We start from the raw sequence: 20,539 nt of genomic DNA on the forward strand, positions 1-20,539 counted from the left end.
TCAGGTCATTTCAGGTGAGTACAAACAAATGACCTGGTTTCTTACGACCAGGCACATATAACACAGGTCTCCCGGGCTGAGGCTGCAGCATGGCACACACCGTGACAGCAACACGATGTGTCCTGAGGTAATTGTTAGTGAGATCCATTAGCCTAATAGGTACAGGGTGTGCCCCTGGTGCAGAGCATCTCTGAGGATGCAGGCAACACCTCTCCGCACCTCACACGTACCCTCCACCGCCCATCACTAAACCTGCCCCATCTCATTCTCATCTCCTCAGGCAGGGGGCGGCCCTGCTATTTGTATCACATCTCAGCCCATCATGGGCGGGAAAATCGTGCGTCCCACGGGTAGCCAATACCGAGCGCCGAAAGCCTCTGACATGGGCGCGGCTACAGCTACCTGGAACGCAAACGTTGCAGTGATTGGTAGGTGTGGCAGGGGGCGGGGTTGGTCACCGCGGTGCCCGCAGACACAGAGACGTCTTCTCAGCAGCATCCGCCATCTTAGCTCCGCACCGGGTACCGGACCGGGGATATCGCAGTTGACCATAGAAGAGGAGGGAGACGTAGTACGAGGAGCTGAGCGCTAACCCTCCCGGATTACCGGAGGAGACGCAAAGGAGGGGGAGGGACGTTTGGTTGCTCTTAGCGCCCGGAGCCAGGGAGGAGGGCAGAGAAGATGCCGGGGATGTGGCGCTGCTCCCTGGCCTGCCTGCTGCTCGTCGCCGGGCTGGTGTGTGGTGCACTGGCCGCCCGAGGTGAGGGGGTTGTGATGTGGGCATTCCAATGGAGGCACGGGGTGATGGTTCACGGGCAGGGTGACCCCTGTGGGCACATCCCTCTCAGGAGGACTGTGGTTTCCATGGAGAAGTCCGTCCCTCCAGGGACCTGGCATGTATCTCTCACCGTGTACGAGCTGCAGCCATAGATCAGTGTGATAATGATCCATGCCCGGGCTGTGAGGTCCGGTCACCCGCTCTGCCCCCGGGTGAGACTGACAGCCGCTTGCTGCAGCCCTGGAGAATCTGTCATATTAACAGGCCCCATTGATTTTAATGGGCTGAGACCCTTATAGTGGATCGGATCAGCCGGTATCCAGCAGCCTTCCCATCCATTATCTCTAGATACATTACATGAAGATTCCCCTTTGTTTCCAGCAAAGTGCAGCTTATTCCTTCAGGTCCCGATATTTGGCTTCATCCAGGCGGGTTTCTCACTTGAGGGGGAGGGGATTGCAGACAGTCCTGTATCCGTTGCTATGTCATCTATGATGGCAGCGCTGATGCCCCAGGGATCCAGCAAAAGGAAGGCTGATTGTACCTGTTTCATCAGTCTGCCACTAAGGATGCGGGCATGGTGGCACCCATGGGTGGCATTTATCTCATGTTTCAAGACGGCTTACTCTTTTTCATTCATAGATCTGAGCCTTTTAACCGTTTGAGTGTCTGATGATCTGAACACTGGCTATGCCATGATGCATGCCTTGCACTGTGCCAGGTTGGGTCTTGCTGGAGTCAGTAGGTACCGGCATCTACAGGCTACTTGGGATCTCTCTTCCGCAGGATTCGTGAATCCCCTCCCTGGGGGGGCCAGCACTTCCATTATCCTGACTGCAGAGCTCCTGCACCCAGACAGGGGGATCGGGCAGCGTTGTGGGGTCCGTGGGTATGCGCATTGCAGATCTCCCTACTATAGATTTCAGTGGAGACCACACAGGTTACAAGGACAATAGGCGGCTTATTATACAAGGTGTTCTCCTCCACTGTGCATCGTGCTTCCTGCCACTGAATAAACCTACGTTATCCCGCTGTGAATAGAGCTATTTACACGGGAGCTCTGCATGTGTTTGTCTATGCAGCAGTATAACAAAGCCCAATTTATTTGCATCCATGCTTGTAAATCTAGGTATCGCCAATGCAGGAGCCTCCTGTCACGTGATGCCCATTAACTGATGTGTCCTGGAATATTTGTAGGGCAGTGCATCGGTTAAAATGAGGAGCTGCCGAAAGAAGGTTAACCCTCGAAGTGCTGGCAGCAGCAGGATTGACAGCGCTGATAGCTGCGAGGCAGCACGTTGCTATATTTGACTGATACGTGGCATTTGGAAGATGCGTGTATAAATATATTGAGTCCTAGTAAGACAATACTGCAGGAAATTGCGTTATTTTTGGAGTGTGCCTTGCCGGCGTCCAATAATAGGCAAGGCTCGTGACGATGCGTTATGGATGCCCTGAGCACAAAGCTTTCTAATTATTCATAATGTACTCCATGCTTTAAATGTTTAACTGGTTTCTGCCAGATGAAACCAAAGTGTCTGTGCTGCGGAGTTAAAGGGATTGACCTTTTAAAAAAATAATAAAAATCCTAAACATAAATGGTACCTTTTGAAGAAGTCTGTACGGAAAAGGGGTAATCTGAGTTTTTTTTTTTTTTTTAACAGATTACTTGAGATGAGCGAATTTCCACTTATGAAATTCGTTCACACTTCGTTTGTTGGTAAAAGGTGAATTGCGTTATGGATTCCGTTACCACGGACCATAACGCAATTCTATGACGTAATGCATTCCGTTATTCATTCCGTCATAATAGAAGTCTATGGGCTGCAAAACGGATCCGTCCCAATTCCGTTATGCATTCCATCATAGAATTGCGTTATGGTTCGTGGTAACGGAATCCATAACGCAATTCACCTTTTACCACCAAACGAAGTGTGAACGAATTTCTAAATATGAAATTCTCTCATCTCTAATGATGACCTATCCTCTGAATAGCTCAAAGAATAATCCCAGCAGACGTGTTGATTTTTCAATCCATGATATTCTTTTATTCAATCCATGATATTCTTTTATTCCTTATAGTAAAGTAAATATACAGGACGCGTTTCGGCTCATCCAGTCTTTCTTAACTGCAGTTGAGGAAGGCTGGATGAGCCGAAACGCGTCCTGTATATTTACTTTACTATAAGGAATAAAAGAATATCATGGATTGAAAAATCAACACGTCTGCTGGGATTACTCTTTGAATTATTTGATGGGGGTTAGTGTTACCCCTTCCCGTGCAGCGTAATTGGAGGATCGCGAGCTGTCTGATTTGCACTTTGATCTATCCTCTGAATAGGTCATCACCACCAGATCGGTGGGGGTCCGACTTTGACACCCAGGACTCCTGCCAATCAAGTGAATGGGACTGAGCTGCACCTAGGTCACTTGACTGATGGCCGTGATGTCACTGGTCTAGGGTAAACAGTGAAAAGGCTGCGCCGCTCACAAGTGTGCCATGGCTTTCTCAAATATCTGATTGGCAGGGGTCTCGGGTGTCGGACCCCTACCAATCAAATGCTGATGATGACCTATCCAGAGGGGAATAAAAAAAACAACAACAACTGGATAACCCTTTTAAGACAACTATGTTTCCTATTGTAATTTAGAAGACTATAGCAGTAAAAGGTGCACATTCTTGTCATAATAGGCCTATGGTTTGTCTGTGAGACTATGTCCAGATCTGCGTATGGTAAACTTGGTAGTCTGGCTGAGGAGCAGACCATCGGAATTACTGTATCTGACATAGCCGGATGCCGCAGGGAGCCCGCTGGATCCCTATTCACTGTAATGGGATCTGTTGGGTGTGCGGCAACAATGCAAAACAGAAAGCTGCATGCAGGGGTATTTTTCTGTCAGAAAGCTGGCATTCATGTCGGAAACCTGACAGATCCCATTATTTGTGGAGTGGAAGCACAAATTAGAAGTCCACGGAAACACTACCAAGGGCCTCCGCAAAAGATCTTGCGGATCGTGGACCCATTGACTTGAATGCAGTGCACACAGCGGGTGCCTGTGTAAATAGCGCAGAGCCCTTAGACAGAATTGTAGTTGTGTGATCAAGTGATTGTGCATGTCATGGGAGATCTCGTTTTATGGCCTCACGCACACAACCATAGTTTTTATCCGTGTTCTATCTGCATTTTTGGGGGATAGCACACTGACCCATTCACTTGTATGGGGCTGTGCACATGTATTTTTTCTGGATCTGTGCGGCCATTCAGCAAATTCCAGAACGTGTCCTATTCTGGTCTCTATTGCAGCTGAGAATAGTTCTTTCTATTGATGGGAGTGAGAAAAATGTGGAATGCGCACAGACGGCATTCGTATTTAGCGGATCCATGGTTTGCAGACCAAAATACAAACACAACTGTGTGCACAAAGCCTGACGGAGTGGTCTGAACCCCGTGTCTCATATAGAGGACCTCTCTCCTCTCCTGTCATGTCCTTTGTAGTGACTACTTGCATCCCCCATGTAATACCTGTAATTCTGGAGCATCTATTCTTTTGACTCTGTTGTGCTATTCCTTTATTATTCCTGCTAGAAGTTTGTGATTGAATTGCTAGCAGCTTGCAGTAAAGGTACAGATGGGTGTTACCAGTTGGGTGTGTGTCAGTGGGACACCAGCAGCACTAATTGGACAGATTCAGACACATCTTCTACTTGTAACACCCAGTAGTACCTTTACTGCAGACTGCTGGTAATTTATTTGTAAGCTTCCAGCAGGAATAATAAAGGAATGGGACATCATAAAGTCATACCAATAGATGCTCTAGAATAGTTATTACATGGGGGATGCAAGTGGTTACTAAAACCGACATGTCAGGAGCGGTGACTACAAGTCTCAGTGTGCCCTGACTCCTGCCTATTTGTCATGTCTTAGCAGTGGTGAGGAGCTATTCCAGACGACTTGATGTAATGTCCTTGTCATCTTTAGGGTTGGTTCACATTCCCCCAGAGAAGACAAATGTATAAATAATTTTCTGCCACTTGATCTGATCTCGCCGGGCTTTTTGGGGCTTCTGTGTTTAGATAAATGTCTGCTCCTTCTGGCAATCTAGTGTGTGAGACATAGGGGGTCATTTAGTATCCAGAAATACGCTTATATTAGGCATATTTCAAGCGCAGATTGGCGTGGAAGGGTGCAGGTCCGTCTCATTCATCATTTTCTACACCTGTTTTAGGCGTAGACAATGGTCTAACTATAAGACAACAAGGAAGCCATCTTACATTTAGAAGCGGTGGTGGATATGTCGAAGTTATGGAGAGGCCGACGCCAGCTGTAGGGCTTATTAAGTCCGCCGTCTAAAATGCTGGTCTTAATAAATGACCCACATAGTATAGGTCTAGCATCGTGGATTGGAACCTGTCCAGTGCGTGAGAATCTTGCAGCCATTTATCCTCTCCCTGTAAGATTAAGGTCACATTAAGGGCTCATTAAGAAGACCGTATGTTATTTGCGGTCAGTTGTTCAGCAAAATCTTCTGCATGTTCGCAAAAAAACTGAATGTATTCTTCCGTATGACTTCAGCATTTTGCGGATCCACCAAAAAACGTAAGGAATCATTTTAATAAAGACATGACAGGGCATTAAAGTTTGCGGACACTAATTCACAAAATACGGATTACCTACGGAACACATTCCGTGTGCAATCCGCATTTTTGCGGGAACCATAGACTTGGATGGGCCATGGACCGCATTTTGCAGACAAGTATAGGACATGTTCTATCTTTAGGGCTCACGCACACAAACGTATTTTCTTTCCGTGTCCGTTTTTTTGCGGACCGTATGTGGAACCATACATTTCAATGGGTTCAATTAGGGCTCGACTGATTATCGGTTTGGCCGATATTATCGGCCGATATTGAGGATTTTGAACGTTATCGGTATCGGCCTCTATTTTGCCGATATACCGATAACGTATGGGGAACACAGATCGCGCTGCTCTCAGCGCTCTCTGTGTTCCCTCCGCAGCACAGGGGAGAAGGAAGCAGTGTCTCCTCCCCCTGTGCTGCTGCTGCCGCTGCCGCCAATGAGGGGATAGAACATAAGAGGAGGGGAGGGGCTGTGGCCGCTGCGCCACCAATGAAGATAAGCCTCTCATTCATTCATATACAGGAGGCGGGAGCTGGCTGCAGAATCACATAGCCGGCTCCCGACCTCTATGAGCAATAGCTGCGGTCCGCGGTAGTTAACTCCTCAGGTGCTGCGGATCGCAGCTACCGCTGATAGAGGTCGGGAGCCGGCTATGTGATTCTGCAGCCAGCTCCCGCCTCCTGTATATGAATGATCGAGAGACTTATCTTCATTGGTGGCGCAGTGCGCCCCCCCCAAGCCCCCCAGTATTAATCATTGGTGGCGCAGTGCGCCCCCCACCCCCATCCCAATCCCGGCCAATAGTAAAAACATTGGTGGCGCAGTGCGCCCCCCCCCCACCCAGTATTAATCATTGGTGGCAGTGGCCACAGGATCCCCTCTCCCCTGCTTCTCCGATCGGAGCCCCAGCTGTGTAAGCCTGGGGCTCCGATCGGTTACCATGGCAGCCAGGACGCTATTGAAGCCCTGGCTGCCATGTTCAGCTCCATGCTGCTGTGTGCACTATGCACAGAGCAGCAGGGACAGTGTGAGATCCTATTCACCCTGATAGAGATCTATCAGGGTGAATAGGACAAAGGTTCTAGTCCCTAAGGGGGTTAAAAGTTAGTAAAAAAAAAACACAAAAATATTAAGTATAAATGAAAAAGATTTATAAAAAAAAATACACATTAACAATAAACAAAAAAAATACACATTAACAATAAACATATTAATTTTCAGCAGATTTGTGTAGGAATTTTTTTTTTCTCAAAAATGAAAATTCCCAGAATATCGGTATAAATTATCGGCTATCGGCCTGAAAGTTCACAAATTATCGGTATCGGCCCTAAAAAATCAATATCGGTCGATCCCTAGGTTCAATATGGGAGAGCGAATCCAAATCGCACATCCACATGACTATGCTTTTGATATAACAACTGTTAAAAAATATACAGCAAGATAAAACATGGCTATACAGCACTATTGTCTATCAATTGCTATGCACTATTAGGAGGCAATTAGTATACAGTTTGATCAAAGAGCATAGGCCCACTTACCGCGAAAAGGTTGCCTCTATCAAGTGGGGACCTACTCTAGCATAATGTGAACAGGTGCCAAGAGCTCACCTGTTCACAGCCTCTCAGGAACTCCAACAGAGAGGAGGTAGGAATTTATAAACCCTTTGCAGACTTCTGCTAGTTTAAAAGCATCTGCGCCGAATTGGGAGGAGTGCTGATCCAGAAAAAAGAAAAAGACTATACAATGTATTTCAATGGGTCCGCAAAAAAAATGGAAGTTACTCGGTGTGCATTTCGTTTCTGTATGTCTGCATGTCCGTTCCGAAAAAAAAATAGAACATGTTCTATTATTGTCCGCATTACGGACATGGATAGGACTGTTATATTAGGGGCCAGCTTTTCCCTTTCGCAAAATACATAATGCACACGGATGTCATCCATATTTTTTGCGGATCCATTTTTTGTGGCCCGCAAAATTCATACGGTCGTGTGCACGAGCCCTTATGTGGACACACGGAGGCAGATGGTATGCTATGCTTGGATTTTGCGGTCCCATAAAAATGAATCAGATTTTTTAAATGAGTCTGCATCTGATCTGCAAAAATGCGGAACGGATGCAAAAAGAAAAATGTGGTTGTGTGAATGGGCTTTTAGGGGGCATTCACATCACCGTTTAGCTTTCCGTTCTTCTGATCCGTCAGAAGAAGAGAGGAAAAAAAACAAAAACAGGATCCAGTAAAAAAAATAACGGATCCTGTTGCATCAGTTGTCATCCGTTTAAAGCCTCATGCACACGACCGTTCTGTTTTTTGCGGTCCGCGGATCCTCAAAAAACGTAAGCCGCCCCTGTGCCTTCCGCAATTTGCAGAACGGAACGGGCGGCCCATTCTAGAAATGACTATTCTTGTCCGCAAAATAGACAAGAATAGGACATGGTATATTTTTATTGCGGGGCTACGGAATGGAGCAACGAATGCGGACAGCACACGGAGTGCTGTCCGCATCTTTTGCGGCCCCATTGAAGTGAATAGCAACCGTGCGTGAAAATCGCACCGCATCCGCACTTGCTTGCAGATGCTTGCGATTTTCACGCAACCCCATTCACTTCTATGGGGCCTGCGTTGCGTGAAAAACGCAGAATATAGAGCACGCTGCGATTTTCACGCAACACACAAGTGATGCGTGAAAATCACCGCTCATGTGAACAGCCCCATAGAAATGAATGGGTCAGGATTCAGTGCGGGTGCAATGCGTTCAACTCACGCATCGCATCCGTGCGGAATACTCGCCCGTGTGAAAGGGGCCTTACAGCGGTCAGAATGCTGAGATAGGGGTAATGGCGTCCAGACACCTCTGTTATCACTTGTCTCTAAAGTGGACCAAGGAGCGGGGCTAGTTACAAGCCGGCATGCCAGATCTGGAGTATTTTCCTAAGGCCTCATGCACACGACCGTTGTTCTGGTCCGCATCCGAGCCACAGTTTCTGCGGCTCGGGTGCGGACCCATTCACTTCAATGGGGCCGCAAAAAATGTGGACAGCACTCCGTGTGCTGTCTGCATCCGTTGCTCCGTTACGTAGCCCCCGCAAAAAAATATAACATGTCCTATTCTTTTCCGTTTTGTGGACAAGAATAAGCATTTCTACGATGGGCCGCCTGTTCCTTTCCGCAAATTGCGGAAGGCACACGGGTGGCTTCCGTGTTTTGCGGATCCGCAATTTGTGGATCGCAAAAAAACGGAACGGTCGTGTGCATGAGGCCTAATATGTATGGCCAGCCTTAGGTATCATTGCACTGGCTACCCGGCTTCAAGGATTTGTCCTGCCTTTTCACGTCCATCGTTATTTTCTTTGGAAATAATAATAATCAGATCGTAGCATGCTGATGGTTTCCACACAGTGATCATTGCTACGATCCTGCACACTGCCTGTCACCACAGGACTTACAGCCTAATGTAAAACTGTCCTTTGCAGTGCAGTCGTTTTATGGTTGTGATGTATGTTCGGCACCATCTGCAGATGAACAATAGCGCGTGATTACAAAGCATTTATGTTCTCATAATGCCCGGGAAAAGGAAAACTTGTAGGGTGTTGGGGAACAAGGATCACATTCACTGATATCCAGTATTGAATTCCTTGTGGTGCAGTTATGAGAAACGTGCTTTCCTGGCATGGTACCATTCTGCCTCAGAGCTTGGCACCTGCCACCCCAGTGCTGTGCAGTTCATATATCTGTGCCCCGCAGCCTTGTGTTGCTGGAAGAGATCCGGATCACTGAATTTCCCTCTTAGGCCTCGTGCACACCGCCGTTGTGCTGCAGTTCCGTACATTGGGGACCCCAATTTGCGGTCAAAAACAGAAAACAGGTGCAGATCTTTCCATTACACCTTATTTCTGAGTTGGCTTCACTATTGGTTTTTTGCTCATAATAACTGATGGAAATAACTGATCACAGCCTAAGGGCTCATTCACACGAACTTAAGGGCTCCGTGCGGTCCGCAATGCACGGGCACCGACCGTGGGGCAGCTGCATGCGGATCACAGACCCATTCACTTGAATGGGGTCCGCGATCTGTCCGTTCCGCAAAAAGTTAGAACAAAGTTCTATCTTTTTGTGGAACGGAACACCACAGAAGCACTCTGTAGTGCTTCCGCGGCGTTCCATGGTTTCATTCCGCACCGCATCTCCGGATTTGCGAACCCATTCAAGTGAATGGGTCCGCATCAGTGATGCGGAATGCACACGGCTGGTGACCCGTGTATTGCGGAACCCCCATATGCTGTCTGCAGCACGGGCACGGAGCCCTTACGTTCGTGTACATGAGACCTAAATCTATTTCAGTCGAGCTATTCCTTTCTTAGCACTTGAACGCTTTGGTCTTGGTGGCTGTGATTTTAGACTAGTTTAGGCCTCCACCAGATTCCCCCCCCATCTCTACTTACCGAATAGCCCAGTGCTAGACATAAGTAGCAATCCTGAATGCTTGTGTTGTAGCATTAATCAGTGCATAGACACAGGTCTGTGTGCCGGAGGTGATGGCGTTTTCTCCACTCTCGGACTAGGCTTGCGTTTTTTGCCTAGGAAATTATTAGTCAGTTTCCAGTTACAGTGGGACTAACAAACATCTGCAGCGACGTTCATACCGTGGTTGCTTTTTTGTAGGAACATTGGAACTGGTCCCGGACAGGGGAGAAAAATGAACAGTTCTTTGATTAGAAAATCTATATTCTTATACCGTATTAGGAAATTTATCCTTGGGGGGTAGAAGGAGCGCCACTTATTCTGGAGGACTAGAACATCCATGCATAACATAGAAAGCATAATGATTTCACTAAGCACTGTGTAATGCTTCTTGGCTCCTGTGGTGGCGCTGCAGGAGATCTGAACACTTGCTGCTAGGAACCCCCACAGCTGATCATTGGTAGTCTAAAGATGTGGCCACACATGGCATATTTCCTGCAAATAGTTTCTGCGTTGGGAGTTTTTTAAACCTTACCCACACTGCCGCTACTGTAAACGCTGCTGGTTCAAAATCCACAGCATATACACCACATGTGGCTGTGCCCTAAACAGTCCCCTAGACCAGGATCTTGTCAGAAAACTGATAATAAGGGATGTAGGATGTAAAAGTAGAGAGCCCCTTAAATGGGACCTGTCATTTTACTAAATGCATATTGCTCATACAGCATAATATACAGCATGATGCCAGCACAGGGAAGGAACACTATGATGACACTGCTCATGCGCTAGCTCGTGCATTGCGAGATTACGGCGCTCTAGCTTTCTGACGTCTGGAAGCAAGGGGGAGGTTCTGAGGATGCGGGGCGGTGCTGGGCTCCTTCACGCTGGACTCACCTCAGGTTAATTTGCACACAGAGCTATGGGGACTGGGTATTGCGGATGTGCTAGCGGCCATCCAGCTACCCATGTCCTCAGCTCTATACATCAAATACCGGTGACAGGTTCCCTTTAAAGAGCTGCACTTGTTTTTATCTTTTAAACAGTTTTCACTTTATAAAATGTGACAGGTCCTCTTTAAAGATAATCTGTCACCAAATACCTCCATAGTAATCCAAGTGCACTGTCAGCTGTGCTCAGGTCTCCTGATTCAAACGCTGTGTCCACCCCATCCCCCATCCTAATCAATGCTCATATTCCTGAGAAATCAGTGATTTTGTGATATGCTAATAACCTGCTTGGTGCAATGAGTGCATCACTATTGCACTGGAATCCCCGTTCCTTATCGCTGCCCACCCCCAGCTTTGAGTGACAGGGCCAGACAGTCTTCTTATGTATGGCGGTTTGGGAATCTGCAAACGAGCAGTACAGCCCTGATGCTTGCCAGTGCTGTGTAATGCAGACAGCTTGCTCCCCGGTAAGCATCAGGACTGTACTGTGCATGAGCTGATTCCTGAAGTGCCAGCGCATGTGCGAGAACTTGGGGCCCGGTGAGATTACATTTTCTCTGCCTGGGATTGCTATGGAGGTGTGTGGGGACAGATTCCCTTTGTATATTACCATAATATTGGCCTCTTCCCTTACCTGCAGTCTATTCCTGTATTCCTGAAGGCTTTTTATACAGGAGTGATGCAACAGAAGGTAGATTTTAAAAGGGTTTTCCGACATTTTAATACTGATTACCTAGCCTCAGGATAGGTAATCAATATCTGATCGGTGGGGGTCCGACACCTGGGACCCCCCGCCGATTAGCTGTTTTGAGAAGACAGTGGCACTCCTGTTCACTTGAATGGGGTTGAGCTGCTCCTAGGCCACATGATCGATGAACGTGTCGTCACTGGCCCACGGAAAGCTGAGAGCAGGCTGCGGTGCTCACAGGAGTGCCACTGCCTTCTTGAACAGCTGATAGGTGGGGGTGTTGGACCCCACAGATCAGATACTGATCACCTATCCAGAGGAACGGTCATCAGTATAAGGCCTCGTGCTCACAGCCGTTGTGCAGCCGTGTCTTGCGGTCCCCAATGCACGGGCAACATCTGTGCGGCAGCCGGGACGGATCCAGACCCATTCTCCATGATCCGTCCGCACCATAAAAAAAATAGAACTCTTTTTTTTTTTTTTTTGTGGTGCGGAGGCACGGACAAACACCACGGAAGCACTCTGTAGTGCTTCCGTTGGGTTCCGTGCCTCCGTTCCGCACTGCAGCTCCGGATTGTGATGCGGGGAGCACACAGCCGGTGCCCGCATATGTGTGCATGAGGCCTAAAAATGTTGGAAAACCCCTTTAAGGAATTCCCCTAAAACTACCCCTATGAAAGAACCATATAGCGGTACTGTAACTGCAGTGTGTACCCTTTATCTCGTTGTCCTAGTTTCCCCATTGAAGTTAGTGCTTTAAAGTTTTAGCAAATCTGTGACAAAATTGTGACCAAACAGAAAATTGCAGGATGCCCTAAACCTGACGGACCGGGCTGCATTGTGGTGTTTTCTGTATTCACGGTGTAATGTGTCACCTCTGAGATAAGAAGAACTGTGACTGTGTCTGAAGTGTCATCCGTGTGACTCATCTGGTGGGATGCAGCCGCTGCCGCCAACCTCCGAGTAGATTCCAAAGTCTCTCTTTCTTATTATTTTTAATTAGCTAGCTTCCTGTTGAATTGATATCAGATTTCTCATATGTTGGTGAAAATGTTGCTTGCAATTTTAGGTGTAAAATGATTCAGTAAAGAGAATAATAATAATCATCCACACGGCTGTATTTTTTTTCTGCATCTTTATGGATTTCAAAAGGGGCAGGAAAGCTGTCGGTTTCTTTAAAGGGGCAGAATATTTTTGCCTTGTCCTCGGGATAGTTCATCAGTATTAGATCAGTAGGGGTCTGACTCCCGGCTACTCTGCTGATCAGCTGTATGAGGAGGCCACAGTGACCACGGGGAGGCTGAAGAAGAATTCCAGCAGTTATTCAGAAAAGCTCCTTGCCATGTGGCTTTCCAATGTACAGTGTCAGTCAAATCTGTACAATGACATATCCTGCGGTCCTCTTGCTTTGAAGTCCTTAAAGGGGTTCTCCGGGAATTGAGAAGGTATTATCATTTCAGGCATTAACACATCGAAAGGATATGCCATAAATGTCTGATAGATGCGGCTCACACCTCTGGGACCCCCGCCTTTCTCTGGAATGGGGATCCTTTGACTCTGACCAGGTCACCCCCACTGTCAGCCACATCCAGGCTGTGAGAGGTGGCTGGGCTTACAGTAACAGCCTGTCTCACTGTGCTACGTGGTATCTATAACTCCCATAGCAGAGAATGGGAGTTACAGGCTGCAGCTTGCTGTGTGCCGCTGGGTCTGTAGCTCCCCTTCACTCCTATGGGAGTTATGGAAACAGCATAGCACAGTGAGTTCTGCCGCGTCAGTAAGGCTACTTTCACACTTGCGGCAGGATGGATCCGACAGGCTATTCACCATGTCGGATCCGTCCTTCCGCTATTTCGCCGTGCCGCCGGATTGCCGCTCCGTCCCCATTGACTAAACCAGGCAGGCTACAAGCGGGAGGAGGTGAGGCAGGATAGGTTCCCAGACATTTATGTCGGTCACTGTGGATATGCCATGAATGTCAGGCATGAGAGTTACAGTAAGATTCCTGCATAATGTCAGGCTGGTGGAAGTCTTTAGTGCCAGGTCAAAGGAGATTTATTGTCATTCCCTCCTTTTAAGCTGGTGCTTTACATTGTTGGCGTCTTTGTTACTGTTTGTTTCAGAAATTCCAGGTGCACTGGAAATTTTTGCAGTAGTTGCAAGATTGCTATTAACTTCTTTTTCGCTCCATAAGACGCGCCTAGGATTTAGAGGAAACAAATATTTTTCATCAAATCGCTGATCTTTATCAGACCCCCATTGCTATTCAGACCTCATGAACACTGCCTGACTCACTGGTAGATCCCAGTGGACGTCTTTGCAAGTGAGAGTAATAAAACACAGCAGTCGTCTAGGGGCTGGAGATTCTTCAGTGGGTGTTGGAGACCACCAACCAGTGCTGTCTGATGTTACCCGCTTGCCATGTTGGGTTATGATGTTGGAATGTTTTGCCCTTGCATTGTTAGACTGACCTGAATTTATCATCTTTACACATGGCTATCCTTAGGGTACCTGCAGAATTGTATGCTGAGAATCCACGCTATTTTTCGTGGCTTTAGTGTGTTTTTTTTTTTTTTAGCGTTTTGTGTTGCGGATTTTCTGTTTGTTAACAACCCCATTTGAAGTCTATGGGGAAAACCTCTTTACAGAAGGTGCGGAATCACAAATAATTGTCATGCTGAGAATTAAAAAATCTGCACAACAGGTCAGTTTCCACACAAAAGAAAAAAGCGAAGGGTACATGAGATTTGTCAAATCTCATTCATTTTGCTGGTACTGTATCACACTGCTGTTTTTCTGCATGAAAATCCATGTGCAAAAACCGCTTGTGATCCACATCTTGTGCAGGTACCCTTATAGTTTTTTTTTCTTCTTTTGGCTTGTAAAAAATGCCATGCAATTCATGTATGTGTTTTTTTTGTTTTTACAATGGCTTCTGTTGAGTGGCGTTTTTCAGTGTTTTTTTTTTTTTTCTTTTTTTGTATAGAGAATTCAATAGGAAAACAACTGACAAAACACCACAGCTAGAGCATTCTGCTATTTGAAAACAGGGCAAAGGGGCAGCAAAAAGTCAGGGAACGTCCTTAGAACAGTACTGCAGAAGTAACTACACTAAGGGGCATTTGTCAAACTGTTCATACCACTAGTGTGACGTAAAAAGTTGCAAATGATGGCGCACAGTAATTTTCCACTTTTCACTTTCCACACTATCAAGAAACGTTAGTGGGGCTTAATCAGAGGAGGCTTGGCCTAACACGGGCAAACTGACAAATCAGTGTAGGTTTGAAAGTCTAACATACAGACATGCGCCACATTTATTACGAGGCCTGGGCCATTCTGTGCCGACGGACTATATACTAAACCAAAAACTGCTCCAGCAGGAAGGAGAAGCAGAATTCATTCCTTTATATTTCTCATTCCCTTCCATCCCACTTCTGGCCTTGGCTCAAAAAACTGCTGCAAAAAACTGTTTGCTACACCACCCAATTCCCTTCTGACGGGATGAATTGTAGAAATGTATAATTGAGTCATGGATCCAGCCACGTAACTGAGATGTGCATAATCGTAGTGCCCCCACATTGAAAGATTGGGGGAGCAGTGAGTGGTTACCTTGGAATTGGCTCAAGTATTAGTAATAGGACTAAGACTCTGTCAAAACGCGTAGACCGCTTTGTTCTCCGGTCAGCTAATGGATTTTAGAACGTATGGGCTCCGATGAGCCGAAGTAAGTTATTCACAAAGTCGCACGTGACTTCGTTGAATAATTTCGGTAGTTGATTTTTTTTTTAAGCGGAAAACCACTTTAAAACTTGAAAACAAACTCCGCTTCGGTTCCAAGGTAATAAAAATCGAACTGAACGCAAAATAAAATATCTAGAACAAAATGTAAAGTCCATGAGGCTGATTCATGCGCCATCTCCACCATCTTCTTAGAAGCCTGGTTGTCGAGCAGCTGCAGTTTTTTCTTATTTTGGCTCGGGACGGTTTGCACAGTTGGACAAAATGCCTTCAGACGCTCAGATGTTCTCGCATTTCCGATTCTTCCAGATGCGCATGTTCTGACACCAGATGTAAGCTACAATAGGAAGCAGTATGGTTCTCTTATATACAGGACTTTGTCGCCAGATAGGGCAAAATTAATGATAATAATCCCTCTCATCCTCTGGAATAAATGCCCATAGCAGCCAGCCTATATGACGGTTCTATTTTTCGGGATGATCTGCTGCAGCACGATAAGGTGGTGGTGTGTTGTGTGTGATGGAGTCCATGGTGACCAATTATTCTGAGGATCCACCCTCCAGGTATACAGGGCACTGGAGCATCCATTTGCAATTGTGAAGGCAATTTTTTGTAATACCTTTGCACACACACATAGGACGTATCATCAGTAAGGATAATAGAAAATCTATGGGGGACATTTACTAATCAGGTTGCGCTCGAATTATGGTGTAAAATGTGCCAAAAATAATGGCGTTTTGATTTGCGCCAAATATATCAACCGTTTTCTCCTTATTGTTTGCCAGAAAGAATGAAACACACCAGAAGCGTGTTTTGTATGTCAGTGGGCGGGGCTACCAAATTGAAGTATATCGCACCTCCCTGATAAACTAATAAAAGGTGCAAAATGTAGCGGTAAATTAAGCTTGCTCCTGGGGTAATTGTTAAAAAGGCGCACGGCAGATCAGATAGATGCGACTTTTATTTAAAAAGTTGCAAATCCGCCTTAAAGAAGTCGCACGTTCAAAATCAATCGAGCACAGATCCGTTGTCGCAAATACAATTAAATGTTGCGTTAAAAAATGTTGCATTTGTTTCTAAAATGACAGATTATTAGTCTACAATTACACATTTTAAAAAGAGAATGTGCCTTTTGACAAAAGAGGTGATTCATGATGTAAGGATTTTTCTGACGGAAAATATGCCATTATTGATAAATCCCCCGCTATTGGTCTGTCTCGATTGCGTGTCGTGCAGCGAGCAGAGACGGCGCTGTGCGTGAGCTCTTCTCTCGCCTCTTCCTAGCAATCAGAGTCTCGGCACTCTGACCCCCACCGATCAAAACCATAGTATGTCGCCATTACAAAGTGCAGGTAACCCTTAAAGGAATAAAATACACGTTATACAGAATCTTTCCCAATTGGCTGATCTCCTGCTCTGTAAGACGCTACTTGCAGATCAGACGCCGTGGGCAATGTGACGGCTTCAATTGGAATTTTAGAAACTGTCTTTCTATCCGTATTATTTACTCAGGAAAAAACCTCTGCAGGAGACAAAGAACCAAAATAAACATCCCTTTATGTATAGAAGGATGAATGAACCGCGTCGGGCGACTACTCTGACATGTACAAAATCGCCTAATGAAATGTCAGCCGCTGCATGCCGAGAATTTTTCCACTACTGTCAGGCCATTGTCTAATGTGTCTGCGGCTTTATTCCTGGTGCATTCAGAACTGCTATGATTTTGACACTTTCATGATAAAATCGCTTTCATTCACAGTGTCTAAAATGTGTGATGGAGGCAGAAACCTGATGATCATAAACCTTCATTGTCAAAATGATCACTGAAATCTCTTCCATGTACAGTCTGCTTTACAGAGGAGCAGAATGTACCCGTCTCATTGTACTTGGATTCTAATTACTGGACTATTACATTTGGTATAATATCTCTCATTTGTTCTCATGTTGTAGGTGTAGTTATGATTTGTACTTGTTAGGCCTCTTTCGCTCTTTACTGTTGACTGTTATAGGATCAGAACAGAATTCCAGATTAGTTTTTTATGTGGTTTTTGATGCAGATTTTGGGTTTTCATTCCCGACTATTTTTAATGGGAATTCTGGACAATGATCCTGTGTGGAATCTGCGTCAAGAATGAAGCAGAAAAAAAGCACTGTATGGTTTAACCCCTCAACAGTTACATTTAAAATTTGAAAAACCCTCTAGAAATTGTCATTTAAAAAAAAAATTAAGTCTGAATTTAACACCTTAATAAAGAGACAAATTTTAGCCTTAAAGGGGTTCTGCAGTTTGTTTAAACTGATGATCTATCCTCTGGGTAGATCATCAGCATCTGATCGGCAGGGGTCCGACACCCGGGACCCCTGCCGATCAGCTGTTTGAGAAGGCATCAGTGCTCCAGGAGCACCGCGGCCTTTTCGCTGTTTACTGCAGGCCCAGTGACGTCACGACTAGTATCAACTGGCCTGTGCGAGGCTAAGCTCCATTCAAGTGAACGGAGCTTAGTCGCACCCAGGCTAGTCGTGACGTCACTGGGCCAGCGGTAAACAGTCACTGGAGCGCCGCTGCCTTCTCAAAAAGCTGATCGGCGGGGGTCCCGGGTGTCCAGAGGATAGATCATCAGTTTAAACAAACTGCAGAACCCCTTTAAACATCAGTAACATGTTCTTTAAATTAGCTGTATGGGACCTTGTAGTTTTTCTCTGTGTTCACTGTGTGGTATGAATAACATGATAACTTTATTCTGTGGGTCAGTACGATTATGATGTTGCTGAATTTATTTATTTTTTATATTTTTTTTCCTCTCCTTCCTGCAACCTGGCATCTCCTCTACTCCCAGTCTCTCCTTCTCCAGTCTGCCCGAGATCACAGCCAGCTGAAGGTGGGAGAGCTGCTTTAAAATATCTCAGGCTTGGTAACAGCTAGAGATATGGGACTGGTCTTGTTTGAAAACGAACATGCTGGGCTTTAAAACCATGACAGAGTGCCAGCATTCTCCTCAGCATTCATCCTCTACATCAGGCGATATAGCTGTTAGAAATCAGGTCAGGAGTGAAAGCAGCTGAAACCTGCTTTCACTTTCAGCTGATATTACCCCAGACCGATTTCTAACCGCTATATCTCCTGATGTGGAAGGCATCATGCCATTGATCTTGGTCTTGTTTTAAAGCCTAGGCTTTCAGCTTACAAAGATTTCAAATACCAAGACCAGTTCCATATCTCTAGCTGTTACCAAGCCCAAGATATGAGGGGTTAAAGCAGCCCACCCCCACCCCACTGCTCCGTTTAAGCATACCCTTACCTGCTCCTAAATGGGTGACCATAAGCCCATTGAACTACGTTGGATATGTCCTTTGCAGTCCATAGGGTTCACTTCAGCCACAGTCAGAAGCTTTGATTGCTGAAATGACATTAAATCTAGATGAGTGTCTCTTGGTGAGGGCTTTCTAATGTTTCCTGACTGTTTCGGTTACAAGGTTGGGCCCTGTGGCTTTTCATTGGACCTTTTAACCGCTTGGATTTGTTTGCATTTGGTGGTGCCCGTTACTCAAAGGTCAAGTCAAAGCTTGAAAGGAATAGTTTGTAAGTGTAGTAAAAGCCTTTTAGCTGTCCAGTGCCCTGTCACCTTCCTCCTTGCTGCGCTGGTCACTTTAATGCATGGCATAGTGTACAATGATGGGGTAGTATAGTGTAAAACTGGTAGTATAGACTTGGGGATTCTGCATCTGGTGTCATGTACCTTCAGGGCCTTAACTGGGCATAACAAACAGCATTGGTTTTGCCATTTGTTCAGTGACTGGTGGTCGGCACTAGTAGGACAACCTCTTTCAGGGTATATTCATATGCAGCAGATTTGTTGCAGAAATTTCTGAGACTGATATTCAGTTTCCTTCATCTAAATGGGTTTGTTTTGGTAGCAAGCGCATGGATTTCTGCAAGCTCCATTCACATAGTAATTGCCGCTCATGCTGACATTTCTGCAACACATTTGCCAGGTGTGAACTGCACTTCAGACTTCCTCATAGTGAGTGGTGTTCTGAAATCTGATGTACAGTGCATGGCCCTATACCATGGATGTAGAGGAAGTCCTGTTTTTACCATTATTGACATGAGCTCCAAGGAAAATTGATGACTTTGCATGTACAGTGATCCCTCAAGATACAATGGCCTCAGGACACTATATTTTCAGCATACAATGGTCTTTTCTGACCCATCGTAAGTTGAAACCAGACTCACCATACAAAGCCCCAGACTCAGATCCAACCCATCAAGGCCACTTCTCTGGTAAACTAGCTGTATTAGTTACTAGTTAGCAGCTATTCCTGACTGTTATATGTAACGACTTGTTTTATCTGTCTTAGTTATCTGCTTATTTTTCAGAAATCTTCATTTTCTCTTATCTCGGATAACCTTTTGGGATTTTGAACCTGATTACTCAAGTTACAATGGTTTCAACATACAATGGTCTTCCTGGAACCGATTAATATTGTAACTAGGGCTGCAGATATCGATTATTTTAGTAATTAAGTATTCTATCGAGTACTCTAATAAGAAATAACTAATTAAAAGAACGTTTTCCTTTATAATAGGTCCCCAGACCCCCAGTGCCATCAGTTACCCCCCGTGCCGTCAGTCCTCTCTGCCATCAGCTCCCCCAGTGTCATCAGCTCTGTGCCATCAGCTCCCCCAGTATCATCAGCTCTGTGCCATCAGCTCCCCCCAGTGCCGTCACCCCCCCCATGCCAGCAATCCTCCATGTCCTTTGCTCCCCCAGTGCCAGCATCTTCACTCCTAGCCATCAGTCCCAGTTTAACACTTGCCTCTCCTGTAGGGGCGCCCCTCCACAGCTCCTCCGTCTTCTTCTCCGCGCACTGCACTTTAGTCCTGACGTCACACAGCGATGTGTCAGGATACAGTACAGTGCAGAGCGGTGCGGGCCTGCGGGTGACCACGGAGCGTGAGTAACAGCAAGCGATTCACTCACGCTCCGTGGTCACATGACACAAACGAATTCTCAATGCAAAAAATTTGCATCTGTATTTTTTTGGGGGTTGAATTAGTCGATTTTAATCGAGTAATCGTTGCAGCCCTAATTGTAACTTGAGGGACCACTGTACTTGGATTGTTTTGTCTGCGACTGTGTTAAGTGTTTCCATTTTTTCTATCTGGATCACATCCATTTGTCATCCAGTTTATTATTATTTTTTCCACAAGTGTAAAAAATTAAGACATTCACACGACCATATCCGTTTTGTGGCCCGCAAACCGCTGATCTGCAAAATACGTATGCG

The 20,539-nt window shown here is 46.0% G+C and overlaps 1 protein-coding gene across 4 annotated transcripts in view; it reads left to right on the forward strand.

Annotated features, from left to right (window-relative positions):
• The first annotated feature begins 449 nt into the window (after positions 1-449).
• Positions 450-20,539, forward strand: part of CLSTN1 (calsyntenin 1) — a 97,714-nt gene continuing 77,624 nt past the window's right edge. For all 4 annotated transcript variants that reach the window (XM_040430897.1, XM_040430914.1, XM_040430906.1 and 1 more), the window contains exon 1: positions 450-760. In XM_040430897.1, the coding sequence (XP_040286831.1) occupies positions 682-760 (79 nt within the window). In that variant the 5' untranslated portion in view covers positions 450-681. The remainder of the gene's footprint in view (positions 761-20,539) is intronic.

Source organism: Bufo bufo, chromosome 1, assembly GCF_905171765.1.
Source record: "Bufo bufo chromosome 1, aBufBuf1.1, whole genome shotgun sequence".
Taxonomy (NCBI): Eukaryota; Metazoa; Chordata; class Amphibia; order Anura; family Bufonidae; genus Bufo; species Bufo bufo.